Raw genomic sequence first — 25,922 nt, forward strand, 5'->3', positions numbered from 1 at the left:
GTTGCAGTTTCATTTGGCAATGATTTGCTTTTGCTTACAGAGAAAAGCAAATCCAACATTGCTGTGTTGTCTTTCTCAATGCTAAATCTATTTGTTCCTAGACACGTGATCATTTTCTACAGATGGTTTTTGTTATACACGATCAGCCACAACATTAAAACCACCTGCCTAGTATTGTGTAGGTCCCCCTCGTGCTGCCAAAACAGCACCAACCTGCATCTCAGAATAGCATTCAGAGATTGTATTCTTCTCACTACAATTGTACAGAGCGGTTATCTGAGTTACTGTAGACTTTGTCAGTTCCAACCAGTCTGGCCGTTCTCTGTTGACCTCTCTCATCAACAACGTGTTTCTATTTACAGAACTGCCCCACATTGTTGGCACCAACAATCATCCATGTGATTATCTCATCAGCCAATAATGTGTCAGCAGTACAGTGCATGAAATCATGCAGATACAGGTCAGGAGCTTTAGTTAATGTTCACATCAACCATCAGAATGTGGAACAATGTGATCAGTGATTTTTAGCGTGGCATGATTGTTGGTGCCAGATGGGCTGATTTGAGTATTTCTGTAACACACAACCGTCTCTACAATTTACTCTGAATGGGTCCAAAATCAAGTTCTACTGATGGAAATGTCATGTTGATGAGAGAGTTCAGCAGAGAATGGCCAGACTGGTTTGAACTGACAAAGTCTACAGTAACTCAGATAACCGCTCTGTACAATTATAGTGAGAAGAATAATATGTCAGAATGTTATTCTGAGATGTGGGTTGGTGCTGTTTTTGCAGCACGAGGGAGACCTACAAAATATTAGGCAGATGGTTTTAATGTTGTGGCTGATCGGTGTATGACTATCAGTCAGACTGTAGAACCCTGAATGAGTAGCAGTGGTAAAAGAAGCAGCTATGGCACAGGGCAGAATATGTCGCGTCTGGGATACAGTTTCATGGCTTACTCAGTCTTTGATTTTTTTAACATCAAAAATTTACAAGAGGATAAAATTCAAGCAATTTGAAGGATTATTTATACAACTGGCCATTAATTTTCACAGATGAATTAGCATGTTTTCAGCATATCATACATTGGTATGAAGGCATTTAAAATAAATTGCTGTGTCTGCAGTTTGTCAACTTGGTATTGCTGTACAGCACTAGTGAGTAAGATCATTTCTTTACAAAACTATCCTGTGCTTTCTGAATATATACAGCTATGAAACCTAAATCAGTCTCTGTTAAACATACGCTTTTGATTTCTGTTTGTATCAACAGAGAAATGTATCTCAAGTATGGTGTATCACATGTTAACTTTACATTTATTCTGTAACAGACTTTGTGAGAGAAAGTGTTATGACTGCAATTTCCTCAGGAAACCCACATTTGCATTGAAAGAAGCATATCGAGGATAATGAGGCGTATCATTATTCAAATCAAGTCTAAATGCATGTAATTGGATTTGAACTGTACACAGTTTTAAGCCATGTGAAGTGGGATTCCTATCATTTTCAAGTGTGCAAAAATACTCTATAGACATACATTGGAATATGAACCATTTTTGTTGGTGGTTTTAACTGTACATTTAAGTCAAATCTTTAAAGGTTTAATATGTTTTTTGTTTTTCTATCTTTATTGGGTAGGCTGCAATTTTGTTAATTTATTTTTATTTAATTATACATATACATCTCTATTCTTCCAGTGTTTTTTTTAAACAACACACAATGATGATCCATCAACAATCTATATATATATATATATATATATATATACACACACACACACACACAAACACACACACACACACTGGTGGCCAAAATCATGAAATTATGTACAGATTGTGCTGTTTCGGAAAAAAATTGGTACTTTAATTTGCCAAAGTGGCATTCAGCAGATCACAAAGTATAGTCAGGACATTACTGATGTACAGTACAAAGACAGCACCATCAATTTGAAAAAGTACAGGCCCCATTTCCAGCAGCCATCACTCCAACTCCTTATCCTTGAGTAATCTTGCTAAATTGCTAATTTGATACTAGAAAATCTCTTGTCATTATATCAAACACAGTTGAAAGCTATTTGGTTCATTAAATGAATCTTAACATTGAAGACTCAGGGGTGCAGGCCTTATGGGAAGAATTGCAAAGAAAAAGCCACTTTTGAAACAGAAAAACAAAAAGAAAATGTTTGAGTTGGCAAAGAAACCGAGTCATTGGACAACAGATAATTGGAAAAGAGTGTTATGGATCTTGACCCCATTGAGCTTTTGTGGGATCAGCTAGACTGTAAGATGCGTGAGAAGTGCCCAACAAGACAGACACATCTATGGCAAGTGCTACAGGAAGTGTGGGGTGAAATGTCACCGAAGCTGTCACTTCTGCACATGGAGGATTTTTTGGTGAGAACTCTTTGAAGTAGTTTAAGAAGTTCAGATTTTTTTTTTCAAATTGTAATTTTTCAAAAGTTATTAATGTCCTGACTATACATTGTGATCAGTTGAATGCCACTTTGGTAAATACAAGTACAAATTTCTTTCCATAAGAGCGAAATCTGTACATTATTCCAAACTTTTTGACACCGGTGTATGTGTGTGTGTGTTTATATATATATATATATAATGTGTGTATACGCACACACACACACACATACATATATATATATGTGTGTGTGTATATATATTCATTTCTCTATTCTAGAATATCTTATTTAATTTGAGATCAAGTTGCATTTCGCTCTTGTAAACAAACAGGTTTCAGAGGTTGCTTTGCACACATTTGCCAGCCCAATCGTCTGTGACAGTCTGACTCTGTCACCTTCCTCTTGCTCTCCTCCTCCTGCTCTCATTGAAGCAGAGCCCTGATTTGTTTAGAGGTGCTGTCATCATTTAAATGTCTTGTTGTATACCTGTATGAAAGAAAGAAGGTTTTCATTGTCATGCATGGCAGTAGCATGGTAAATTAATAGTATCAGATGGTAATACCATGGTACTTTGATATAGGAGAAATTGATATAGGTCTAGTTGTCCCAGGAGGAAGTTGAATAACGTTTCAATTCAAAAGTCTAATTGCACAAATGCTTGTTTTTTTTTGTTGTTGTGCTAGGAGTGGTTTTGTATGTTGGTTTCAAACACCCTAGAATTAAAATATTTTTCATATACCTCCAAAATGTGAATGTTTTTGGTGAAATCTTATGTTCAAGAATTTAATTCCAAAAGGATTAGTTCACCCAAAAATATAAAGTCTCTCATCATTAAATCACCCTCATGCCATCCCAGATGTGTATGACTTGCTTCTGCTGAACACAAACAAAGATTTTTAGAATAATATCTCTGCTCAGAATATTTAACGCTTGTATTACAGACTCATCTACATATACACACATATTGTGTGATTAGCTTCTGCAGTAGCTCACCTCATAGAGGGTTGAACTTTGAACTCAGAAGAGACCAGTCTAGCATGCAAGATGATACATGAGACAAGAGTGTCATAGAAGTGATACGAGATGATGCGGTTGCTTCAGAAAATGTACTTTTCATTTCTCATTTTGTTTTTTGACAATATTGGTTAGGTTCAGGTGTTGGAAAGGGTAAGGATGTCTGTTTTGTGTAACTCTCATTTCATTTTTGATCACTACTGTTTAGCTTTAGGTTAAAGTTTTAGGTTAGGGAGGTACATTTTACTCATTAAAACCTTGTCTTTATTGCGACAACATTTAATTTGGTTTTGGCACCCCCCGCTGGATATTTCACAGAAAACTGCAGTGAAATAAGGCACATAATATTGTGTTTGCAAACATTTGGCCATGGTCACACAATGTTCATGAGAGCAGGCTAAGATTTAACCACTGGGATTACGTTTATGCTGCCTTTATGTGCTTTTTGGAGCTTCAAATTTCTGGTCACCATTCACTTGCATTGTGTGGATATACAGAGCTGAGATATTCTTCTAAAATCTTTGTAATCTGCAGAAGAAAGAAAGTCATACACATATGGGATGGCATGAGAGTGAGTAAATGGTGAGAGAATATTTATTTTTTGGTGAACTGTCCCTAAAAATGAAATGTAGATTTTTCCTGGGCAATAATAGTGTAAATGTTAATCCACTTTTTTATAATACTAGTTCAAACATTTAACAGTAAACCTGACAAATAGTCCCGGTCTACCCTAAGGATCTCTCTGATTTCCATTTTTATATACTATGGTATTTACATGGCATGGTAAAGCAAACCTTATTCCATTGTACCATAGTCCTTTTTGTAATTGTGCTTTTTCAAAACTGTTTTGCGATAAAAAGGTTTTCAGCTGTCTTTATCCCAATACAGTTCAGAGAGTGTAAATTATTTCATTATGTCATTATATCGCATTCTTTAGAAACACGTGGGAAGTGTTTTCTTCTACCTTCAGGAAAAGTCTGTTCTTCCTCACTCACCTCAGTGCATTCAACAGTCCCTCAACACTGTTTGAAGGCTGCTCTTTCAACACCTTGATGCAGCCCTTCATCTGCACAGAAACACATATGCATGTGAAAATACAGCTTTAAAGAAAGGTCACCCCCCACCTCCCCTTCAGTTCATCGCCTGTGAGTATGGACGCCCACCCACAAGCCTGCAGGTACAACCACCAACCCCTTCAGCACTGTTCCAAACAGACTTAGCAGTACAAAAAAAACAATATGTGTATATTAAAGGGATAGTTCACCTACAAATGCAAATGCTGCCATCATTTACTCAAAAGATGTTCGGCAGAATTGTCCAGGCTGCTCTTAGTCTTTCCCATACAATGAAAGTAAATGCCAACTGACGCTGTTACAAAAAGTAAAAAGTATCATAAATGTAGTCCATACAGCTTGTACACTATACTCTTAATTTTACAAAGTCAGTCTTTGTGTGAGTAAAAGAGCATCATTTGAGTCATCATTTGCAAAAAGTCTTACATCCACTGCAAGTTTTATAAATTTGAATATGCAGAAGCTTCTCAGTACATGATCAAATTTTGCTTCATTCCTCTGCCTTCAGAAGACTTGCATTATGGTACACAAACTGCATGGACTCATTTTAAAGTGCTTTTTGTCATTTTTAAAAAATCAACAGCATCAGTCCCCATTCACTTACATTGTATAGACAGAAGCTGTGTGCATAATTTGACTACCATCTCCTTTTGTGTTTCACAGTAGCTAGAAATTCATGTTGGATTGGAACAATATAAGAGTAAGTACATTATGTCAGAATATAAATTTTTGGGTTCACTGTTCCTTTAAGAAAGCGTTTAGATTATGTAATATTCTCAAAAATATACAGCAATTATCACTCTCTAGACATAGTATATATAGTTCTCATTCAATATATGAAAACAGTAAGGATTATTGTAGCCTTACGTCAATCTTGGAGGTCTTGGCAAAGGCACCCACTGGATGAACGTGGTCATAAAGGATAATAACACCCACCATCACACGCATGCAGAACAGCATGGTGTCTGTGTTGGTGAAACGGCACCGGTATTCTCTTTGAACAGGGAATGGAGATCAATAGATTAATCCTTAAGTAACATGTCAAACGTTTATGTCTTTACATATTGGTAGCTGTTGGCTCCATTTATGAGAGGGTGAATGCTGAACACATTCATTCTTTTATTGAGATATTGAATCAGAGGAACTTACGGAGTCTCCAACATGACGCGGCACACGCAGGCCATGGTGCTCAGGCAATCTGTGGTGTCCTCGATTGGCAAAGTCTTGTTCTGTAACATACAGTAAATGTGCATTAACAGCATACCAGTTACAGCCTCTGGAGGACGACAGCATTTCGCTGTTTTATGGGCAAATCCAATGCAAGTTTATTTGGAGAATCAAGACAGGGTGCGATGAAATCTTTACTTACCTCTGACACAAACTTAGTCGTGGCATTGCTCAGGGTTTTGAGCATGGGCGTGGCTTCAGCATAGAATAGGGACATCCGATTGGCCATTTCATTATTCACTTCATTCTCTGCTTCTAACTGGAATGCAAATCGTCTAATTTTTCAGTTGCATTAAAAAGGTCATTTGCAAGAGTGCAAAATAAGTGCATTCAAAGGTACTCTCAGACCACTCTTAAACTCATCCTATAAGAGTTTTTACTCTTATGTATATTGAGTATTTTAGCAGTCGTTGATCTTCTTACCTGCTGATTGTTCAGCCGATTCCTGCTAATGGTCCGCCTGTAGTAACTAAAGTCATTCTGTATGGCTGGATTTGTCATCTGCAAAGACATGGTTTAGAAAAGCCATGTTAACACTGTTTTCAAAGAGAATGTCCTTTTAAGATGAAGGTGCACACAGTGTTATCTCCCCCAATAAAATGTTTTTATACCTAAAGAATTTAATTGTAATTTGAAGCATATGTATAAAATCATGACCACTCACCTGAGATGAGGACTCTAGTCATATCAGTAACTTTATAAAAGCTGTTTTATTCTACATGGAGCAGGGGGGCTGTCATTTTGGAATCACATGACCAGCTGAATACTACTTGCTTAATCTCATTAAAAGTCATGTTATTGGACACTTTCACTCTTGGATTAAAATGAATCATGGCTGGTTGTGTATACTGAATTTCTACAATGGCATCTGTAACTGAAAATGATTGATTTTGTATGATACTGCCTCCACACCACTAGGTGTCACTGCAAGTCCAAGTTGACACAAACAAAAAGTAGCTGAGTGCACCTTTAATTTTTGATGGGAATGAAAATGAGGACGTAAGGGATAGATTTACAATCTCTTCAGTGGCATGCACTGTACAAAGGTCCTAGATCACATTGAATTTTCTCAACTCAGGTTTTCTCAGGCGCTTCTAAGTTTTTAGTCCACTGAAAATATTTATAAAGATGCTTTTTTTTTTTCAATTATTTGTCAGCTGAATAATCAACGCCAATTTAAGCAACAGTACAACTCATTGAACAGGCTGCAAGTCTATCCATCGCAGCCTCATATTCATTCCCATCAAGACCAGAATTTTTACTGTTGTTGTCTCTCAGAGAACACCCAAAAGAAGAGGAAAACTGAGAGTAAGCCTAGATATTTTACGTGAAACTCACCTTAAGCTCGTCAAAGCTGAGAGTGAAGTGCAGGATTTCTGCAAACTGTTTGGCGAGTGCTTGTTCTCTCTCCAGATGCTGCATGGGAGCGTAGGGTGGGCTAGTTAGGGCCTCCAAAAGACTGCGCAGGGCATTCTCTGGAAAGAGATATTGATTCCAGATTTTATTATGGCACTTTGAATGATTTTATAATTTTATTTATTTATATATATATATAATAAGCAACCCTGGAGCTCTTTGTATCTTATTTTAATTAGTTTCAAAAATCATTCACAGTTTTCCATAAAGTAATTCTATCATCTGTTTTGTTCCAAACACATCTGTCCTTTCATGCAATTTGAAAACCACCAGTTATACAAGTATAATGTACCAATAACGCAACACTGCAATATGCGTTCTTCATCGCCATAGTTACCAGCAAAACAGTTTCCATTCTATTCACATTGAACCCTCCCTTTTGTATTTTAGTAATTGCTGCAATTTAGCATTAAAACCTGTGATCCCCTTGGGGTTGCTTAGGTACTGAACAATGTTGGAAAGCACAGCTGATTCAAGCATTAATGACTCCAAACTACAGTATGTGATGTCATCAGAGGCACAAAAACCAGATATGCAATGAATGCAACGCATAGGTACACCATATAAAAGGCGAAAACCTGCAAGGGGGAAGGTAGGGGATAGGGGGTGCGATGTAGGTGTCGCATATATCCTCGAATATTGGTAGTTGTGTTCCTAATGGTCATGATCATCAACAACTGCAGTATATACTGAGCTTCAAAGTTGCTTGGTTTTAGTGTGGATTTTAATCAGCATCAAAGTAATCCACACAACTCCAGTCAGTTAAGTAATGTCTTGGGAAGTGAATTGATATGTTTATGTGAAAAACAAATAGCTAATTAAAATGTTTTTAACTTTAAATAAAAAATTGGTGTCCATTCACTTGCATTGGATGAAGCTAAAAACCTGGGATACTTTCCTAAAAATCTTAAATCCTTTACTGATGAAGAAAGAAGGTCATATACATCTCGGATGGCTGAGTGTGATCAGCAAATAATTTTTTTTTTTGGGTGAACTATTCCATTAAGTCTTGTTTTATGAGAAATCTGACAAAACTGAGTGAACTTTAGACTTGAAACAAGAAAAAAATATTTGTCTTGAAAATATTTTTTTGCAGGCTGAAAATAAGAAAATTAATTCAAAATTAATCCAGCCTAAGCCGATTCCTTGTAAGCTGGTCTGGTTTGTTGGTCTTAGACAAGTTTTGGGCGCTTGTCAGCTGTTAGGCTGGAAGACCAGCTGAACACCAGTTTGACCAAGCTGGGACCGACATGATCACATGGAGGTCAACATGTTGTTTCCGATACTTCCAATATCCTAGGATCGGCCACATGAAGTTGACTCCAAGTGCCATCTCCCATCAGACATGTTTGCAGCGGCTCCAACACTTTAACTTACCCAGTGGCTTGACCGCAAGCGTGTTGCATTAGCAATGTGGGAGACACGGATTTGGATACCACTTTGAAACCAGTTAGTAATTGCATACACAATCAGTGAAGAGCGCAATTCGGAGGTTGCATTTTCCCCCCTAACATTACAGTTTTACTATGGATGGTTAGGTTTGGAATGTTGGTTAAGGAGTTCAGTTCATAAAATATGCATTTCTCTTCACTGAATTGCTGCCTGTACAACTGAAAACAACTCGCTTCACGACTTTGGCGCCCCTCCATGGAGCTCACACGTAGCCGAAAGCCCAACAAAACTTAACGCTTTGACCACTGGGAGCAGTGTTTTGCATTTCAGTAAGCACAGACCGATTTTAGTTAAAGAAAAGTAAACCCACTGTTTCCGATTTCACTATAAGATTAGTCTGGGAGATCAGCTAAACTATCTTAAATTATCTAGACCAGCTTAGGCAGGTTTAAAATCATGTGTCATGATCATTAATGTATTTTTGTGGTTACAATAGCTGCTTTTAAAACCGCAGTTCCTTTTGAAACCAAATCATAGTAATATCATAAAGCAGTGTTAATGCAGCGTCTTATCAACATAGTCACTACATTACTGTTATCTAAACCAATCAGTCTCTTACTGAGACAGATTGCAATCTGTGCATTTGGTCTGTGCTGCACTCACTACTGGTGTACAGCTCTCAGCATTTGCTTCCTGTTTGGTGACTTAAAGGTGTGCAGCTACACCATCAGAGCTGAGCCATATCTGAATGTCATTAGTAAGCCTAAGTATGTCTCCAGAGGGGCTATCTTTTCCTATCATGAAATATGCAACAGACTTACTATAAATAAAGAGCTGATATGTTTTATCTGGAGGCCCACTGAGAAACCTGACTCTATTAGCCAGGGACCTGATATTGCGGATATAAGGATGTGTTGAGGGTGGGGCTTTTTTCTTCCTCGGAGTCACTATGATACAGTAGCACGGCACGGATAGCTTATCTCCATGTAGTCTGTCTGCCTGGAGATCTGCATTTCTCACTAGTCAGTACTGCCTCTAAAAAAGTGGCAATCTATCGACTAGGAAACTTGTCTAGTGTATTGTCAGAATGCATGGGAGGCACAAACTCGGCCGCCTTTATGCCCTGTTGCCACAGTTGCCATGACAACCCTTTACGAGTTCAGCTACAGAGGAGGAGAGAAACGGATACAAGCACGTGTTGGATGACTCTGGCACGCAAGACCTGTTCCGTGACTATAAAAAAGACGAATGGAAAAAGATGGCCACCCACTTACCTAGCCTGAGTGAGAACTCATAGAACCTCTTGAGTTTGGCCACCAGGGGGCAGACAGCATTCCACGCTTTCTCCTGCAGCTGGAGGTCATTGGGGTTCTGAATTGCCTGAAGAGAAGGACAAGCAAGAACCCTTTAAAAGACACTTCAAAACCTAAAGCTGTTCTATCTATCCATCCATCCATCCATCCATCCTTCCTTCCTTCCTTCTGGTTATGGTTTGCTCAAATCACTATCTCCAAGTATTTGCTACGACACAGGTTTGAGTCTTGTTGAAACCAGGAAGTAATCAAATTCACATAAACAATGATAAGCACAGTTCGCAGGTTGAATATTTGCTCAAAGATTACATTTTCACTCCATGTTTAGGGTTGGGCTAGCATATGGTTAGTAAAATATGTATTCCTGTTGACTGTATAACATAATTTACAGCAACAACAAAAAAAAAAACTTGCATTTGGCACCACTTTAATAGACATTTCACCCGGTAACTGGAGCTCACATGTGCCCATACATTTAACAGCATTTCCAGCTGTGACCACTGGGGGCAGTGCTTTGAATTCTGGTAGGTACAGACCAATTTCAGCGGGAAAACTTTCAATCTTTTGTCACCGAATTCATAGTGAGGCTTGGGGGTGGGTTGTTTTGACTAAGGCCAGTAAGCAAACACCCGGTAACTGTCCAGAGCACCTTAGAAACTACCTAGCAACTCCGCAAGAATACACTGGCAACCTTAACGGCAGAAAATGTTTTCAGAAAATGTCAAAACATATATATTTTTAAGAGTCACACAGTAGCCACACCTCTCTTATTTCTTGTCCCGCTCCATTGTAAGACTGTAACTCTGCCAGTATCCCATGGGCCTCTTCCAGCACGGCACTAACCTGGTTCCATACGGCTGTCTCCGCCTCTGTGGGCTGGGCATCTGTGGACAGATACCAGATAGAGTTGGGTTATTAGAATGTGATAGTCTTTTTAATTCATGCATAAAAGATAGAGATCAATCATATGCTGTCCTCCTACAATTCCTTAGCCAACCTGAGTTATACAGAATATCACCTTTGTCACATTTGCTGTTATCATTTCCATTATATTATCAGGTAAAAGCTTTGATTTGGTTCAATTGGAATGTTTTCCAGTCAGTTGATTATGCAAATGTACCAAGCCTGCCAGCCTGGTCAGGTTGGTCTTTTTGCTGGTTTTAGAGGGGTTTAGGTCAGGTATACGGCTGAAAGACCAGCTGAACACCAGCTTGTCCAGGCAACAAGAACAATTAGATTGTTTTTTGTTTTTTTCTGCAGGGAAGAAGTAATAATGATAGTAAAACAGCTTCAAGGGACTTGATGGGTGTGAGTTAAATTGGGGGTTTATATTGGATTATCATCTCTGCTTTTGGCACCCAGAGGGAGAAATCTCTTTGCAAGGGCTTTGAAAGACAGGAACCATAAATCCTCATGGATTAATCTGGTAATGATGATAGTGTTATTCTGAGTACATGGGCAGGATTTAGGAGTTGATGTGTGTCAGAATTTGTTGGGGTTGATTTTAACATATCTGGTAATGTCAATGAAAGGCCAATGCTTGGAAAATGATGAAATAACTCCATTAAAAGTCGCAGGCAAGACTAGGATGGGTTTAAAGAGTAGTGCAAGCTTCCAACACAGCAAGCACTGCAGAGATTTGATTAATAAACCGAAACAACAAAGGTGCAGTTTGTGAATGTCCTACTGAATCAAATATTGTGTCATGGTAGACTTCAGTATATTCATGTCCAAGCATGTATCACTTTCTGTCTTGAGGAAATCTAATGGAATCTACATGCATTACTTTTCCATACAACACCAGTGACTTAGTGACCACAGCTGTTAAAATCCAAAAATGACAGGAAAAACTTCATGACTCATGCACTAAATTGGCAAATGCATAAAAAATATGTTTGCCTATTTTTAAGATTGACTTGTTTTAATTTCAAAACTAAATTCAAAAAACTTAATTTAGGATTCTTAAAAAAATGAATAAAACTTGAATACATTTGTTAAAGATTACTCAGTTCAATTAAATGGAATTTTGTAATGAAATATTTATGAAACTTTTCAGCCATGTCCCAGACCCATACCTTTAATTTGTAACTATGAAAATCCATGATAAAAATACTAATTATTACATGTTTAAAATGTTGACACAATCACTAAATTATTTTAATAAATTATTTTATTATATATTACTGTCCTATAGTTCATCATTTCTACCACACCAAACAATTTTGACCCTAATGATTTTTATTCCAAAGTTTGTACTTGTTTTCCAAGTCAACAATAGTGTCAGTCAAGAGCATGCTTGAAATGAAAATTGTTACAAGTGACACTTCATATTTTGTTGTAAACTAATATTGCGGTTGCAGTGGTTCTCGAACAGCTCATTGAGGGAGAAGATTATCAGTGAATAATGACTCAAATTTCAGTCTGTTCCATACTCAAAGCAATCACATGACTTCAGAAGACTTTAAATTTAGTGCACATGCCATAGAAGGCTTCTTTAGTGAAGCTTTACAGATGTGGTCACTATGAACTATCACTGTATGGAAAAGACCTGTGTGAAGATACCTCAAAATTGTCTTTTTGTGTGCCACTAAAAAATTAAACTGTATGGGTTTGGATAAACATGATGGTGAGCAAATGATGACAGAATTTGTATTTTTGGTTGAACTCTGTTTAACCCCTCTGTTTTACCCACAGATTTTATTTTTCAACAACGGATTTTGTGCTATGCGGTGTGAAAACTGCAGTAGGGGGCATTTTGGGTGATGCAGTCATTCAAGGTCTTTCACGGATCAGATTTCCCTTGTCTCCCAAAGCTTCTCTCTGCATGATAAGTGATCCACGTGAAGGAATACGTCTCCCTGCCTGATTTACTGTGCACTCCGCTACCCAAACGGAGGGGCTGTAATGTAGATGGAAGCAATTATCTCTATCAGAAGCCCATAATGCATTTTCCCTGTCTTTCTCCCACTCTTTCCATCTGTTTTGTGTGCTTGTTTGAATGAATTTGCACGTAGATGTTTGTGGCTGATGGCCATGATGCTATCAGCTGAGCAAACATACATCAGTGCTTACCCCAAGCCTGTGCATACATACAAACAAACACACACAACACTTGAGTGTAATTGTAACTGGGATCCTGTCAGCTGTGTCACCTCAGGTTCTGTTTGCTCATGCTGCCTGTGATCTTCAAAGAACGGATGGGATTTTGTGGTATGGAGAGAAACACTGTTTTCTGAAAATAAAAGATGTAATAATAACTATTTACTAATAGCTATTGAGAGGCTGAAACTTTGAATGAAGCCATTTCTCTCTAAATTCTGATTAAAAATTAAAACATAAATAGCCAAATTGTCAATGTTTAAAATAAAATATAATAATATTTAATTATAATACTGTATAATATTTTATTTGAATGCTATTAAGTAAGCTTTGTAGTAGTAAGTATTTGATTTTAGAGCTCAGATTTAAAGGCTTATGTTTTTTTATCTCCCATTTCTGTGCCAATATGACTTGTATTTGAGATGTTCATTTTTTTATTCAGATTGACACACAGATAGATAGATAGACAGACAGACAGACAGATAGATAGATAGAAAAAAAAGATTTAATTTCTAATTCTCTTCTGCTTTTTATCTAATTTTTTCCACTTTTTCACCCAATTTGGAAAGCCCAATGCACTTTTAAGTCCTCGTGGTGGTGCAGTGACAGTTGCTTCTGTGTCTGAGACCCTCAACCTGTGCATCTTATCACGTGGTTTGTTGAGCGCATTACTGCGGAGACAAAGCTGGAGGCTTCACGCCATCCACCGCAGCATCCGTGCACAACTCACCACTTGCCCCACCAAGAGCAAACCACATTATAGTGACCACAAGGAGGTTACTCCATGTGACTCTACCCTCCCTAGCAACCGGGCCAATTTGGTTCAGCATGCCCTGGATTCAAACTCGCGACTCCAGGTGTCAGCGTCTTTACCACTGTGCTACCCAGGTTTCTGCTTTTTAAGTAATTTGATGTGTATGACTTTCTTTCTTCTGCAGAACTCAAATGAAGATTTTTAGAAAAAAATATCTCATCTCAGTTGGTCCATACAATGCAAATTAATGGTGATCAGACATTTGTAGCTTTAAAAATCAAATAAAGGAAGCATCAATGAAATTCATATGACTCCAGTGGTTAAATCTAAATCATAAGAAGCAATATAATAGGTGTGGGTGAGAAACTGATAAAAATGTAAGTCCTTTTTTTAACTCTAAATATCCACTTACACTTTTACATCTGTTCACCATTAACTTGCATAGTATGGACTAACAGAGCTGAGAGATTGTTTCTAAAAATCTTTGTTTGTGTTCAGTAGAAGACAAAAAGTTATACACATCTGGAATGGCATGAGAGTGAGTAAATGATGAGAGAATTGACATTTTTGGGTGAACTATTCCTTTAATGTTGTTGAATCTTTTTTTTCTCTTCTTGAATCTTATTTTTTTATTTTATAAATCAATCTATTAATTGAATTCATAATTTATTTATTCATTCATTACTGCAATATTTATTTATTTATTGTATTATGATTTTCATAAAAATTTCACAATGCAAAAATCCTAATGTTCCTAAACTGGTCCTTCATTTCCTTGGAATGCATGGTATATTTTTTTTTTCTTTCTTTCTTTCTTTTGATTTTGGGACAAAACATGATCTGGACTTTGTTCTGACAATTATTATGAAATTCACCTGCTTAGACCTCAGTCAAACCGACACACCTCAAGTCAGAGATAATTCTGCTGTAATGAATTACAGACCAGTCTCTCACCAATTTAACTAATATACTTTGGACTAAAGCTGCCATCAAATTCTATTGGATTATCCTACTTCCCACTTATAAAGTCGTAATACACGTTCAAGATTCATTCTTGCATGTTTCTTGGGGAACTCTTATTTTGATATTGTAATATCAATTGTCAGCTGGTTGACAATAATGGAATTTTTTTGTGAGATACATGCTATTTTCACTGTGTAAAAAATCTCCAATTTGCATCAAATGGTTATTGATTTAATTAAAGCGTATGACCATTTAAGAAAAAATAATTCAACCTTTTTGTCATTCACCACAGAAACTGTATTCTCCTCCACCATGTTGAAAATGTATGTCTTCTCCCAAATCTCAAAATTATCTTGAAGTTTCCTTGTCGTAATAACAACTTGAGGGGTTGTTCATGTGCAACTTCCAAATAGGGAACTCGTATTTATTATAATTCTGATAGTATGTGAAGGCAGCATAAGAACAGCATACGTTTTATTCTAACTGAACAACAAACATTTTAAATCATCCGGGGGTTCCCACTTGATGTATGGAAGTTTATGTCCTCTATAAAGAAGGAGATGTTAGGCATGGAGCTGTTAGAGGTGTCATAAAAGGAATGATTACTCAGGAGGGAGAGAAGTGCTTAGGTAAGTGTTAAAAGGGAACACAACATCAGAGAAAAAGGAAATTGAGGCTCCCCTTTCAAACGGCAGCTTCCATTCCCACTTCCTTAAACCCTTCAGACCGGTTAATAATGCACACACACACACACACACACACACACACACACACACACACACACACACACACACATCCAGTTGCTCAAGAATATACAGGAACAGATTATGGAGCCAACACACTTTACAAGTCTGCAAAGGTTTGGTGTGAAAAAAGGAGATAATGAAAGTTGGTTAAGATTGTGATTATGCTTTCCACCCCACATTAACTGCTGAAAAAAGCATGGCATCCGTAAGATGGCCTATAGCTCTGCAGATCACAGCAGTACTGGTGAAAGGTGAAAAAGTAATGTCACAATTTGAGGTCACAGAGAAAACTCTTGAATGCCAGGCATTGATGCACAAAAATAGGGATGGCGCAGAAAAGGAAGTGAAAATGTAGAGGACAGTGGATGAGGAGGAACCAATGATTAAATGGGAAAGAAAACAAAACTCAAAACATAAGAAGCTGATGGTCTCACGTTCAAAGTCAAGGAAAACTATTGAGCCATGCTCAAGTTCGGCGCATGCCAGCTGTTTCAGCAGATTTCCCATGTTCCCCCTGAAACAGAGAATGGAGAAGCATGTGGGTCATGGGAGGCTGGTGTGTCTGGTGTCGGGTGTGTGTTTATGTCAATGTGTGTGTGGAGTCTACACTGTATAAGATAATTTTCTTACTCCTTTTCTTCCTGTTAAAATATTTAAGCATCCTTAAAACAAGATACATTTACTTGAAAAGCAAAGTGACATAAGATTTAAAAGGAAAACAAATATATTTTTATTACCGCATTGGCAAATAGTTTGTTCTATTTTAAGAATAAACCTCACAAAGGTTACATTTTGTTCAATTTCTCTGAAAACAAGACATATGGCTCTATTGTCTTGACTGTACTAAGCACGGCGCTATGTGCAATGAGCATATGCTGTGTCTTATCCAATTTTTGTGAAAGCACAAAGTGCAAGTGGGCTTGGATGGGAGTTTTTGCACTAACTGTGGGTGTATGCACACAGAATGTGGGTATTGTATGTAAATGAAGTGGTGCATTTTCCAGATATTTGAGAAGCACCTCTATTCTCAGTGCAAAGTCTAAACTTGATTCCTGCATTTGCAGTTTGGAGATTCCGCCAGCAGGTGGACATAAAGTTCACGTCCAAACTCTGAAAATATAGTGGAACATCAAAGTATGTCTCAATCACTTTCAATTATTATTATGTTTATATTTGCAATTGTATTTATGATATAATTTGTATCATTTAATAATACTTACATTCAAATAATATATATATATATATATATATATATATATATATATATATATATATATATACATATATACAGCAGGGGTGCCCAATACGTCGATCACGATCTACCAGTCGATCGCAAAGGCAATGCTGGTAGATCGCACAAAATTTAAATGTACTTTAGTTAAATTTTAATAAAAATAAATATAATGTCTTTCTTTCTTTTAGTTTCTGTTTGACTTGCACTTGACAAGTAAATATTGACCAGGCGAGGTTTTGTTTATTCAGTTGCCATGACAACTAGGTTTACGCATACGCGCCTTCCAAGGACCTCTGAGAACAGAGCGCGAAATTGTCTTATTCCATTCAGTTTTGCCTAATCTGGGCAGTAGCATCGCAATTTCACGCTCTGTTCTCAGAAGTCATTGGAAGGCGAATATGCAACTGAATAAACAAAACCTCGCCTGGTCAATATTTACTCATCATCAGAATAAGGTAAATGCCCTGGCTATTGTAATCTATTGTGCTGTAGGTGTTTTGGGTTTAGTTTTAAAACTGAATGATATCAAAATTAAACATTATTATATATATTTTTTTATTAATTAGAAGATGAATTCTATGTAGGGATACATGCAGTGGTCCCAACAAGCATTTTCTTATTTTAAATGAAACTGTGTTTTTTTTAGTTGGTAGATCTTATTGAGTTGGTCATCACACAAAAAAGTGTGGGCACCCCTGATATACAGTATCTCACAGAAGTGAGTACAACCCTCACATTATTTTGTAAATATTTGATTATATTTTTTCATGTGACAACACTGAAGAAATGACACTTTGCTACAATGTAAAGTAGTGAGTGTACAGCTTGTATAACAGTGTAAATTTGCTGTCCCCTCAAAATAACTCAACACACAGCCATTAATGTCTAAACCGCTGGCAACAAAAGTGAGTACACCCCTAAGTGAAAATGTCCAAATTGGGCCCAATTAGCCATTTTCCCCTCCCCAGTGTCATGTGACTCGTTAGTGTTACAAGTTCTCAGAAGTGAATGGGGAGCAGGTGTGTTAAATTTGGTGTCATCACTCTCACACTCCCTCATTCTGGTCACTGGCACCTCATGGCCACTGGCACACATATACACGTGTGCCAGTGGCACCTCATGGCAAAGAATTCTCTGAGGATCTGAAAAAAAGAATTGTTGCTCTACATAAAGATGGCCTAGGCTATAAGAACAGGCCTCGCCATGGTCGACCAAAGAAGTTGTGTGCACGTGCTCAGCGTCATATCCAGAGGTTGTCTTTGGGAAATAGATGTATGAGTGCTGCCAGCATTGCTGCAGAGGTTGAAGGGGTGGGGGGTCAGTCTGTCAGTGCTCAGACCATACGCCGCACACTGCATCAAATTGGTCTGCATGGCTGTTGTCCCAGAAAGAAGCCTCTTCTAAAGATGATGCACAAGGAAACCGGCAAACAGTTTGCTGAAGACAAGCAGACTAAGGACATGAATTACTGGAACCATGTCCTGTGGTCTAATGAGACCAAGATAAACTTATTTGGTTCAGATGGTGTCAAGCGTGTGTGGCAGCAACCAGGTGAGGAGTACAAAGACAAGTGTGTCTTGCCTACAGTCAAGCATGGTGGTGGGAGTGTCATGGTGTGGGTCTGCATGAGTGCTGCCTGCACTGGGGAGCTACAGTTCATTGAGGGAACCATGAATGCCAACATGTACTGTGACATACTGAAGCAGAGCATGATCCCCTCCCTTTGGAGACTGGGCCGCAGGGCAGTATTCCAGCATGATAACGACCCCAAACACACCTCCAAGACGACCACTGCCTTGCTAAAGTAGCTGAGGGTGAAGGTGATGGACTGGCCAAGCATGTCTCCAGACCTAAACCCTATCGAGCATCTGTGGGGCATCCTCAAATGGAAGGTGGAGGAGCACAAGGTCTCTAACATCCACCAGCTCTGTGATGTCGTCATGGAGGAGTGGAAGAGGGCTCCAGTGGCAACCTGTGAAGCTCTGGTGAACTCCATGCCCAAGAGGGTTAAAGCAGTGCTGGAAAATAATGGTGGCCACATAAAATATTGACATTTTGGGCCCAATTTGGACAATTTCACTTAGGGGTGTACTCACATTTGTTGCCAGTGGTTTAGACATTAATGGCTGTGTGTTGAGTTATTTTGAGGGAACAGCAAATTTACAGTTATACAAGCTGTACACACTACTTTACATTGTAGCAAAGTGTAATTTCTTCAGTGTTATCACGTGAAAAGATATAATCAAATATTTACAAAAATGGGAGGGGTGTACTCACTTTTGTGAGATACTGTGTATATATATATACATTCATATCCTGCTAAAGGCTGCAATATTGCATTTTCCATGCATATAAAAAGTGTGTTCCACTGTCATAGAAATATACTAGACATTGATCAAGGATGCAGGTAATGCACAAAATAACATAAGTCCATATTTCTATTCTTCTATTTAATTGCATACAGTCCATGTCTTGCCCACTGACTTTGCACACATGATTTCAAGAATTGTGCTGCGCTTTACGCTAGTGCTTCTAAAATAGGGCCCTTAATATCTTATGTCGTCTTGCCTATCAAGTAAATCTATCTTGTTTTAAGAATGTTGAGATATTTTTACTGAAACACAAAAATACTGAGGAAGAAAAGGTTATTTGCAGTTTGGGGGTGGAGTGGGGTGTGTACAGGGTGACAGGTTGGCTGTAGGATGTGGGATGGACTTGGGGTTGTGGGACGTCACTCTGGCCAAGAGAGTTTCTTGCATCGGGGGATGTGTTATGGTCACATGGATCACAATGAAACTTTTTCTTTCTGCTCTCTTTGCATCAAGATATGGGTCCTGTCCCAAGTGGAGCCCTCTGCCCTTGCAGCACTCCTCAGATTATACACTTTCTGTTGGGTAATTGTCTGCTGTGAAGTCCACATCAGAGTGGGCCCAGTAAAAGGGTGCAGTAAGGGCACATAGCAGTCGCAAAATGGGTGCTCGTGAGCAGGGTTTGGGGATTGGGAAAGTAGGGCCAAAGCCTGGGGGTCTTGGATTGCCAGGGGCTAGTTGTTGCAAACATTTTAGACAGTTTATTTTACTATTTATAGTTAAATAGAACATACTGTTCTACACTATAAGATGATTAGGGTTTTTCCAAAATCCCTAAACAAAGACCAAAATGATTTAGTTGTAACTCCTACAGCTTTCAGGCTAAATCCACCAAACTGGAATCCCAGCTTTCTCATAGTGGGTGATAAAAAATATCCAAAATTCCATAGACTTGCATTGACAGAATGCTCCAACAGCTCGATACTATTTAAATGCTAACTGTCAAACATTTTTAAATGATTCAAAATCTGATAATCTGATAGTCTGTCTATCTATCTGACTAGCTGGTTGTTTGTTTTACTGTAAGGTCTGTAAAACCTTTAGAACTCAAGCTTTTAAAACTATTTACTTTCAGGAAAGGCTTTGTAAAGTCAATATAAAAGTTTGTTTTGACGAAGTTGTCCATTGTTTTAGTCTAACAAACCATGTGGTGCCAATTTAAAAATGTTTTTTGGGGGGGATAACCCCTTGTAGCTTAACATGCTGTTGTGTAAGGGGTTTGTCACTAGGGACAACAGGTGGGCCCCTTCAAAGACATGTACCCTGGGGGCTCACTTGACTATGATCCGCCCTGCTCGTGAGCACCCTTCAGAATCATAAAATGACAAATGGGTCACCCTACAGTCTTGAGGATTTCCCACCATCGCACAAGACAAGACTACTTGGGACAGGACCTTAGAGTACATGTTGGGCCTTTGGTGGTGTAGTGCTGACATAATAATTGGGCAGCCACATTGAGAGAGCAAAAAGGAACAGTTTCACACACACAAAAAAACTTGAATGAAAACCTTCGGTCTGTCTTAATGACAGTCACCATCCACACAGAGGATCTATCTGCACCTGCTGTCCCTGCTCCAACCCTGATACAGCCATCACCATTCACACACAATCACATCTGAACACAAATACACACACCTAACACCAGTGAAGCACTTACTTTCAAAATCCAGGAAAAAATGAGGACAGTTCTCTAAATCCTTGCCAAGGACCTTAATGAGGTTCCCCATGGCCGGCAAACCTGAGCAAGGAAGACAAATACATACAGTACAAAGCAATACAACCTAGATGATATGCATTAGAAATACTTCTGGAATGTCAATGTGAAAGTGACTGGATGTTTTCATACTGCAGATATGAAGACAAATTTGATTGTAAAACAGTGGAAAAATTTAAATGTACTTTATCCTAAGGAGTTTGATGCTAGTTTTCTCAAAGAGTAATGAAAAATACCTTTATGGCTGAAATAATTCAAAACAAAATAATCAAAACTTTGTGTGCCAAAACACATAGCCGTTTGTATGGCAGTTGTGGGGTTTAAAATTCTAAAAGCAATCTCAATTTACATATATATAAATGTGTGGGAGAGTAATCGGTTGATTTTTCCTGTCTTACTGTGTTTTTCTATGTTAAGACTATAAAATGAATGCATGATTTTTAAAGTTAAAGACTTTCTGGGGCTTTGTTTTTCTTTTTCGGTGACCTATTTTTTTTGCCCGCCATATTGTGTGTTGCAATGCAGCGCTGTAGGAGACAGAACAGACTGAATTTCAGTTCTCATCATGACAAACCACAAAGGAAAAATAAAATTTTGGTAGTTATTTATGTACAGTAAAATACCATCAGTGTTGGTTCTAGCTTGTATTGCACCCTGGTGATTCACCCATGAATAAATTAGTCACTGAGTAACAATTAGCGCAGTAATATTATTCCTGACCTGACATAAGTTTCTAGCAACAAGTAATTTGTCTGTCCATACTGAAAGCGAATATACTGCGCAATGTGATACAATCCCAGCCAATCAGAACATATTTTATGTTTAATATGCAATTATGTGGCGCATGATTGTGAACCAAAAAGATTTCACTGGGGATGGGCTACCCAGCGAGACGCTACAAAAACTGTTTAATATACAATCATTTGGAGCAGGATTTTGGACCAACTTAGATTTACATGGTATCTGAGATTTACATTGCATCACTCCTGGTTGGGACATGGTGCTATATCATCAACACAACTCTTTTGCTGCCTGATATCATGAAAATTACATGACTATGGTGACATTATACATATTGCGGCAGTTACAAGGTGTAATGTCCACTTTGTGGCATTAAAAGTGAGTTAAATTTTAAACCCAACCCTAAACTTCCTACCCTAAACCTTAAACCTAATCCTAAACGAAAGTGTTAGAAAAAGCAAATGTGAGATGAAAAACACAATTGCTGTAGCAACCACGTCATTTTGTGGTGTTTCTATGAGACTTACACCTCACATCTCGACTCACATGCTCTTCAGGACTCGTGTATCTGGTCCTTTGTATCGCAAGTGCAATGCTTGATCAGTTGAGCTACTGTGTAATTTGATTGTGATTAAACAAGCTTGTAAGTGAGGTAGGTTATGTATTGCAAACATTCAAATATATTGCCTTACAAGTCATGCTACAGTAAAAGTGTTTAGATGTCATAAGATAGCATTGTGTGAGGAGAATGTGTTTATCAAATGATAATCAGTCGTTTTACTTGTGATTTATGTGAAAAGGAAAGTCATTATTGTAGCACCTCTAGTGTTCATTTAACCAGTTTTAGTGCCTCTATATCTCCCTAGCATTAATAATAATACAAAACCTATCATACCATTTCTCAAGAGAAACAAGAATATATAGTAGCAAAACTACAAGTTACCAAGAGCAAAAATATAGGTAAACGCACAGGAAATAAGAAGCTGACCTGTTCATATCTAGCCTTCTAAAGGTGCTTCAAGCCCTAGCCTTTGCTTCTAGCACTCAACCCAAAAATGGCTCCTCTCAGCCTGTTTATTCTATAAGAGTCAGTATATCCCCCTCTGTCTGTCTCCTGGCAACCATCAGTAGAGCCCTGTTTCCATGACTGGACCACATTGCCTCTCTCTCCCTTACTCTCTATATCTGAGTATCTCATCAGCAACCAGCCAAATCCCAGGCCGCCACCTGACATTGCCTGTCATATCTTTGCTGCTTTAGCTATAGGTTATTGTGGCCAGAGACTTTGGCATATGCATGCCTGCAGTCCATCAGAAAATCAATCCATCCATCCATCCGGTCCGTCCGTCCGTCCCTCCCTCCCTCCCTCCATCATCCATCCATCCATCCATCCATCCATCTATCCATCTATCTGTCTGTCTATCTATCCATCCATCATCCATCCATATGTCCAGCCATCCATCTATCTATCTATCTATCTATCTATCTATCTATCTATCTATCTATCTATCTATCTATCTATCTATCTATCTATCTATCTATCTATCTATCTATCTATCTATCTATCTATCTGTCTGTCTATCTGTCTCTCTGTCTGTCTGTCATCCCCATTCCAGCAAAAACTCTTTAAATAATAATAAAAATCCTCTCTTCCAATTATCTTTTGTTTCACCAAAGTGCTCACTCAGAAAGCTGTCAACGTATAATTAATTCTCGATAGCTGTCACCTTAACACAAAAAGAATACAGCTTGACATATACAGTATGGCTGTCTCTTATTGCTTACCAGCCAACAAATTATTGCATTCGTTCTTCCACCTTCCCTTAGATTCTCACTGCGTAAGTCCACTCAGGTTTTTCCCTCTTATCTCAGTATCTTCCTCCCCTGTATTCCTCATCCAGAGATGCCCCTGAATGCAGCTGTTGAGAGTCTTAATGTAATGTGGCCCCACAGCAACTCTATCAGCCTTCCCTATGTTCCCCACTGCAGCTCTGAGCTCAACATCAATCTGCACTTTCACACTTCTCTTTTCTGACTGCTATTTAAAGGGAGGGTTTATTGTAAATGACCCTGGTGAAACCGTTTCTCTGTGGTACCACTGTGTGCGCGTGTTTGTATGCTTGGTTTTAGTAGAGCGATGGTTAGAGAAAGGGTGACTTATATGAGTGCAAGGGTTTACCGATAGCTTGAACGCTGTAGCTACTGCTTCCTGTGGGTGAAACCTAGCTCTGCTTTATTTAGAATTACACACTCATCAATTTGCGCTTTGAAGAGAGTGAAGACAAAAAAGCACCCAATCTTCCTTGTTGAAAAGATTGGCATGTGATGTGTTTTGGATGCTGGTTCAGACACTGAAAATAATCTATTTTACTTAATTTAACCCATAAAATATGCTTGGTGTAACCTATATACCAGCACCAGAGCAGCTTAAACCAGCACGGACTGTTTGATCCTTTTTCTATTTTGTGGTATGAAATTAACTGCCTGTTATCATAGTTTGCTTTACACGCGTTAGTATAGGAAATGAAAATGATTAAAGCAGACTTTGTGCAATTAAATGCTGCATTGAGAACACCGAGTCCTGGTGTACTTGGAGACAGAGAAACTTTGCTGATAGTTTAGGAAGTGACACTAGTGGCAGCTTGTTCAGCCAACTAAAAATAAAAATAAAATAAATAAAAGGATTGCAGCCTCAACTGTCTGAGACTGAAAGTGGAGCAAAAACTTGTGCATACACAGCACTCTGAGAATGTTCTTCTCTGATCTGCTTGGTCCAGACCTGGCCAGGAAAATGCATATTTATTGGAATGTCATATTCTGGATGTTGTGTAACTTTAACACTAAAGCTTTTTGTCTCAAATATCTGTTTGTGGATTCATTACAGTAGCTGAAGATCAAGAGTCAAATAGGAGTTTGTTTATAGGTGATGCAATGCAGGGTCGAAAATCAATAAATTGTTTTGAGTTGTGACTTAAAACTGAAACGAAAATGTGCACTATCACAAAACTGACAGACAGAATGCATACACTTTTAGATACTTTTGTGGCTTCTTGTTCTTGTCCTTTTTTCCCCAAAATGTTCTCACATGTTGCCATATGGTTGATGTAAGAGCTGGCCATAGGGCCGTGTTGTTTTGGGTCCATACCTTTGCTTGCGTTTTTCCTCAAGGAGCACTTCACTGCATCAAACGAGAGCCTGATTTTTACTCCTGCAGTATCACAGCATTAGCCTCCACTACCTGAGAAAAAGAGAACTACAGAAATAAAGAGATGGTTTGACTTGCTGACTTCAGAAAACGTGTTCAGAATGAGAACAATGGAGTTACAATAATAATAATAACGTAAAGGCTTTCTTTTAATTGTCCCTGCCATGGTGGAGAGACATGGTGTACTGGCACATCTTTTCTTTTTTGTAAATTATTAGGTTAATTGTCCATATAAACTCAGAAGGTTGGGTCCTGTCCCCATCTCAACAATCTTACTGGGGTGATTCTCACGCAATTTGTCAAGAATATATTGGGTTGATTTTCCACCCACAAATCAATTTATATTAAGGCTATATATATATATATCGTGAAGGAGGGAACAAAACAAATGTATTCACACACATGATGTATTTTCCCCGATAACGAAATACCCGACCGGAAGAGAATGCACAGATGAAGTAGGTTCTTTGCCAGAGAGATGTTGACAACTGTTGTAAAACCATCTTTCAAAAAGTTGAACAACAAACATTTTAATTGCACTTATTTTATTTTTTTTCCCAATTTCATTTGAATGTTTTGTTAAAATAAATAATGCAATCAATAAACGACTAACCCAGCACTCCTGAGAAGCAATCAATAGGTGTGTAGGACACAAGCTTTAGCAATTCAATGAATGGAAAAAATCACACAGACTATCCCGGCTTGCAAAAAAGTAGCACATTTTATTAAGCAATGTTTCAGTCACTCGACCGTAGTCAGGCATTTACAAACAAGTGCAACAGCACTACATTTAAAATATGTCTTACATACTTTTTTGCAAGCCGGGATAGTGTGCGGGATTTTTCCATTTCGTTAAAATAAATTACAATAAAAAGTTCTACATTTGAAATCAAAGTTCTACGGTTTAAAGTCTTGCTTTATTGTGTAGGCTTAACCCTAAACCTGCTTAATGAAAATTACCCCATAGTACCACCTAGCGTCCAAACAGTGCTAATACCGGTGCTCGTCATTTTTATGTGGAGTTTTTTCTGTGACCAACCGACTAATCAAAACTTGGTCGACCAAGATTCTTCTCATCGACTAAACTTTGGTCGACTATCAGGTGGCAGCCCTAATTTATACAGTTCTCCACAGACAATTTATCTTCATCAGTGTACAAGAGCAAACAGACGATATTACAGCCGAAGTTAGAATCATGATGATTAACGTAAATTAACACAAGTGTTACTAGGTTAATTGACATAACGTT

General features: G+C 38.2%; 1 protein-coding gene across 5 annotated transcripts in view; it reads right to left on the reverse strand.

Moving 5' to 3' along the window:
• Positions 1-741: 741 nt before the first annotated feature.
• The window catches only part of fam49al (family with sequence similarity 49 member A, like), a 39,525-nt gene continuing 14,344 nt past the window's right edge, over positions 742-25,922 (reverse strand). The window contains exons 1-12 of one of the 5 annotated variants that reach the window (XM_052135934.1): positions 23,254-23,468; positions 20,671-20,751; positions 15,845-15,924; positions 10,611-10,732; positions 9,810-9,915; positions 7,066-7,202; positions 6,151-6,228; positions 5,870-5,986; positions 5,650-5,729; positions 5,368-5,494; positions 4,423-4,493; positions 743-2,899 (exon numbers count right to left, since the gene is read on the reverse strand). In XM_052135934.1, the coding sequence (XP_051991894.1) occupies positions 2,836-2,899; positions 4,423-4,493; positions 5,368-5,494; positions 5,650-5,729; positions 5,870-5,986; positions 6,151-6,228; positions 7,066-7,202; positions 9,810-9,915; positions 10,611-10,732; positions 15,845-15,917 (975 nt within the window). In that variant the 5' untranslated portion in view covers positions 15,918-15,924; positions 20,671-20,751; positions 23,254-23,468 and the 3' untranslated portion in view covers positions 743-2,835. Of the gene's footprint in view, positions 2,900-4,422; positions 4,494-5,367; positions 5,495-5,649; positions 5,730-5,869; positions 5,987-6,150; positions 6,229-7,065; positions 7,203-9,809; positions 9,916-10,610; positions 10,733-15,844; positions 15,925-16,429; positions 16,511-20,670; positions 20,752-23,253; positions 23,469-24,613; positions 24,707-25,922 lie in introns of those variants that run through there. The other 4 variants (XM_052135932.1, XM_052135933.1, XM_052135935.1 and 1 more) reach the window with 4 other exon arrangements.

The sequence above is a fragment of the Xyrauchen texanus genome, chromosome 10 (genome assembly GCF_025860055.1).
Source record: "Xyrauchen texanus isolate HMW12.3.18 chromosome 10, RBS_HiC_50CHRs, whole genome shotgun sequence".
NCBI lineage: Eukaryota > Metazoa > Chordata > Actinopteri > Cypriniformes > Catostomidae > Xyrauchen > Xyrauchen texanus.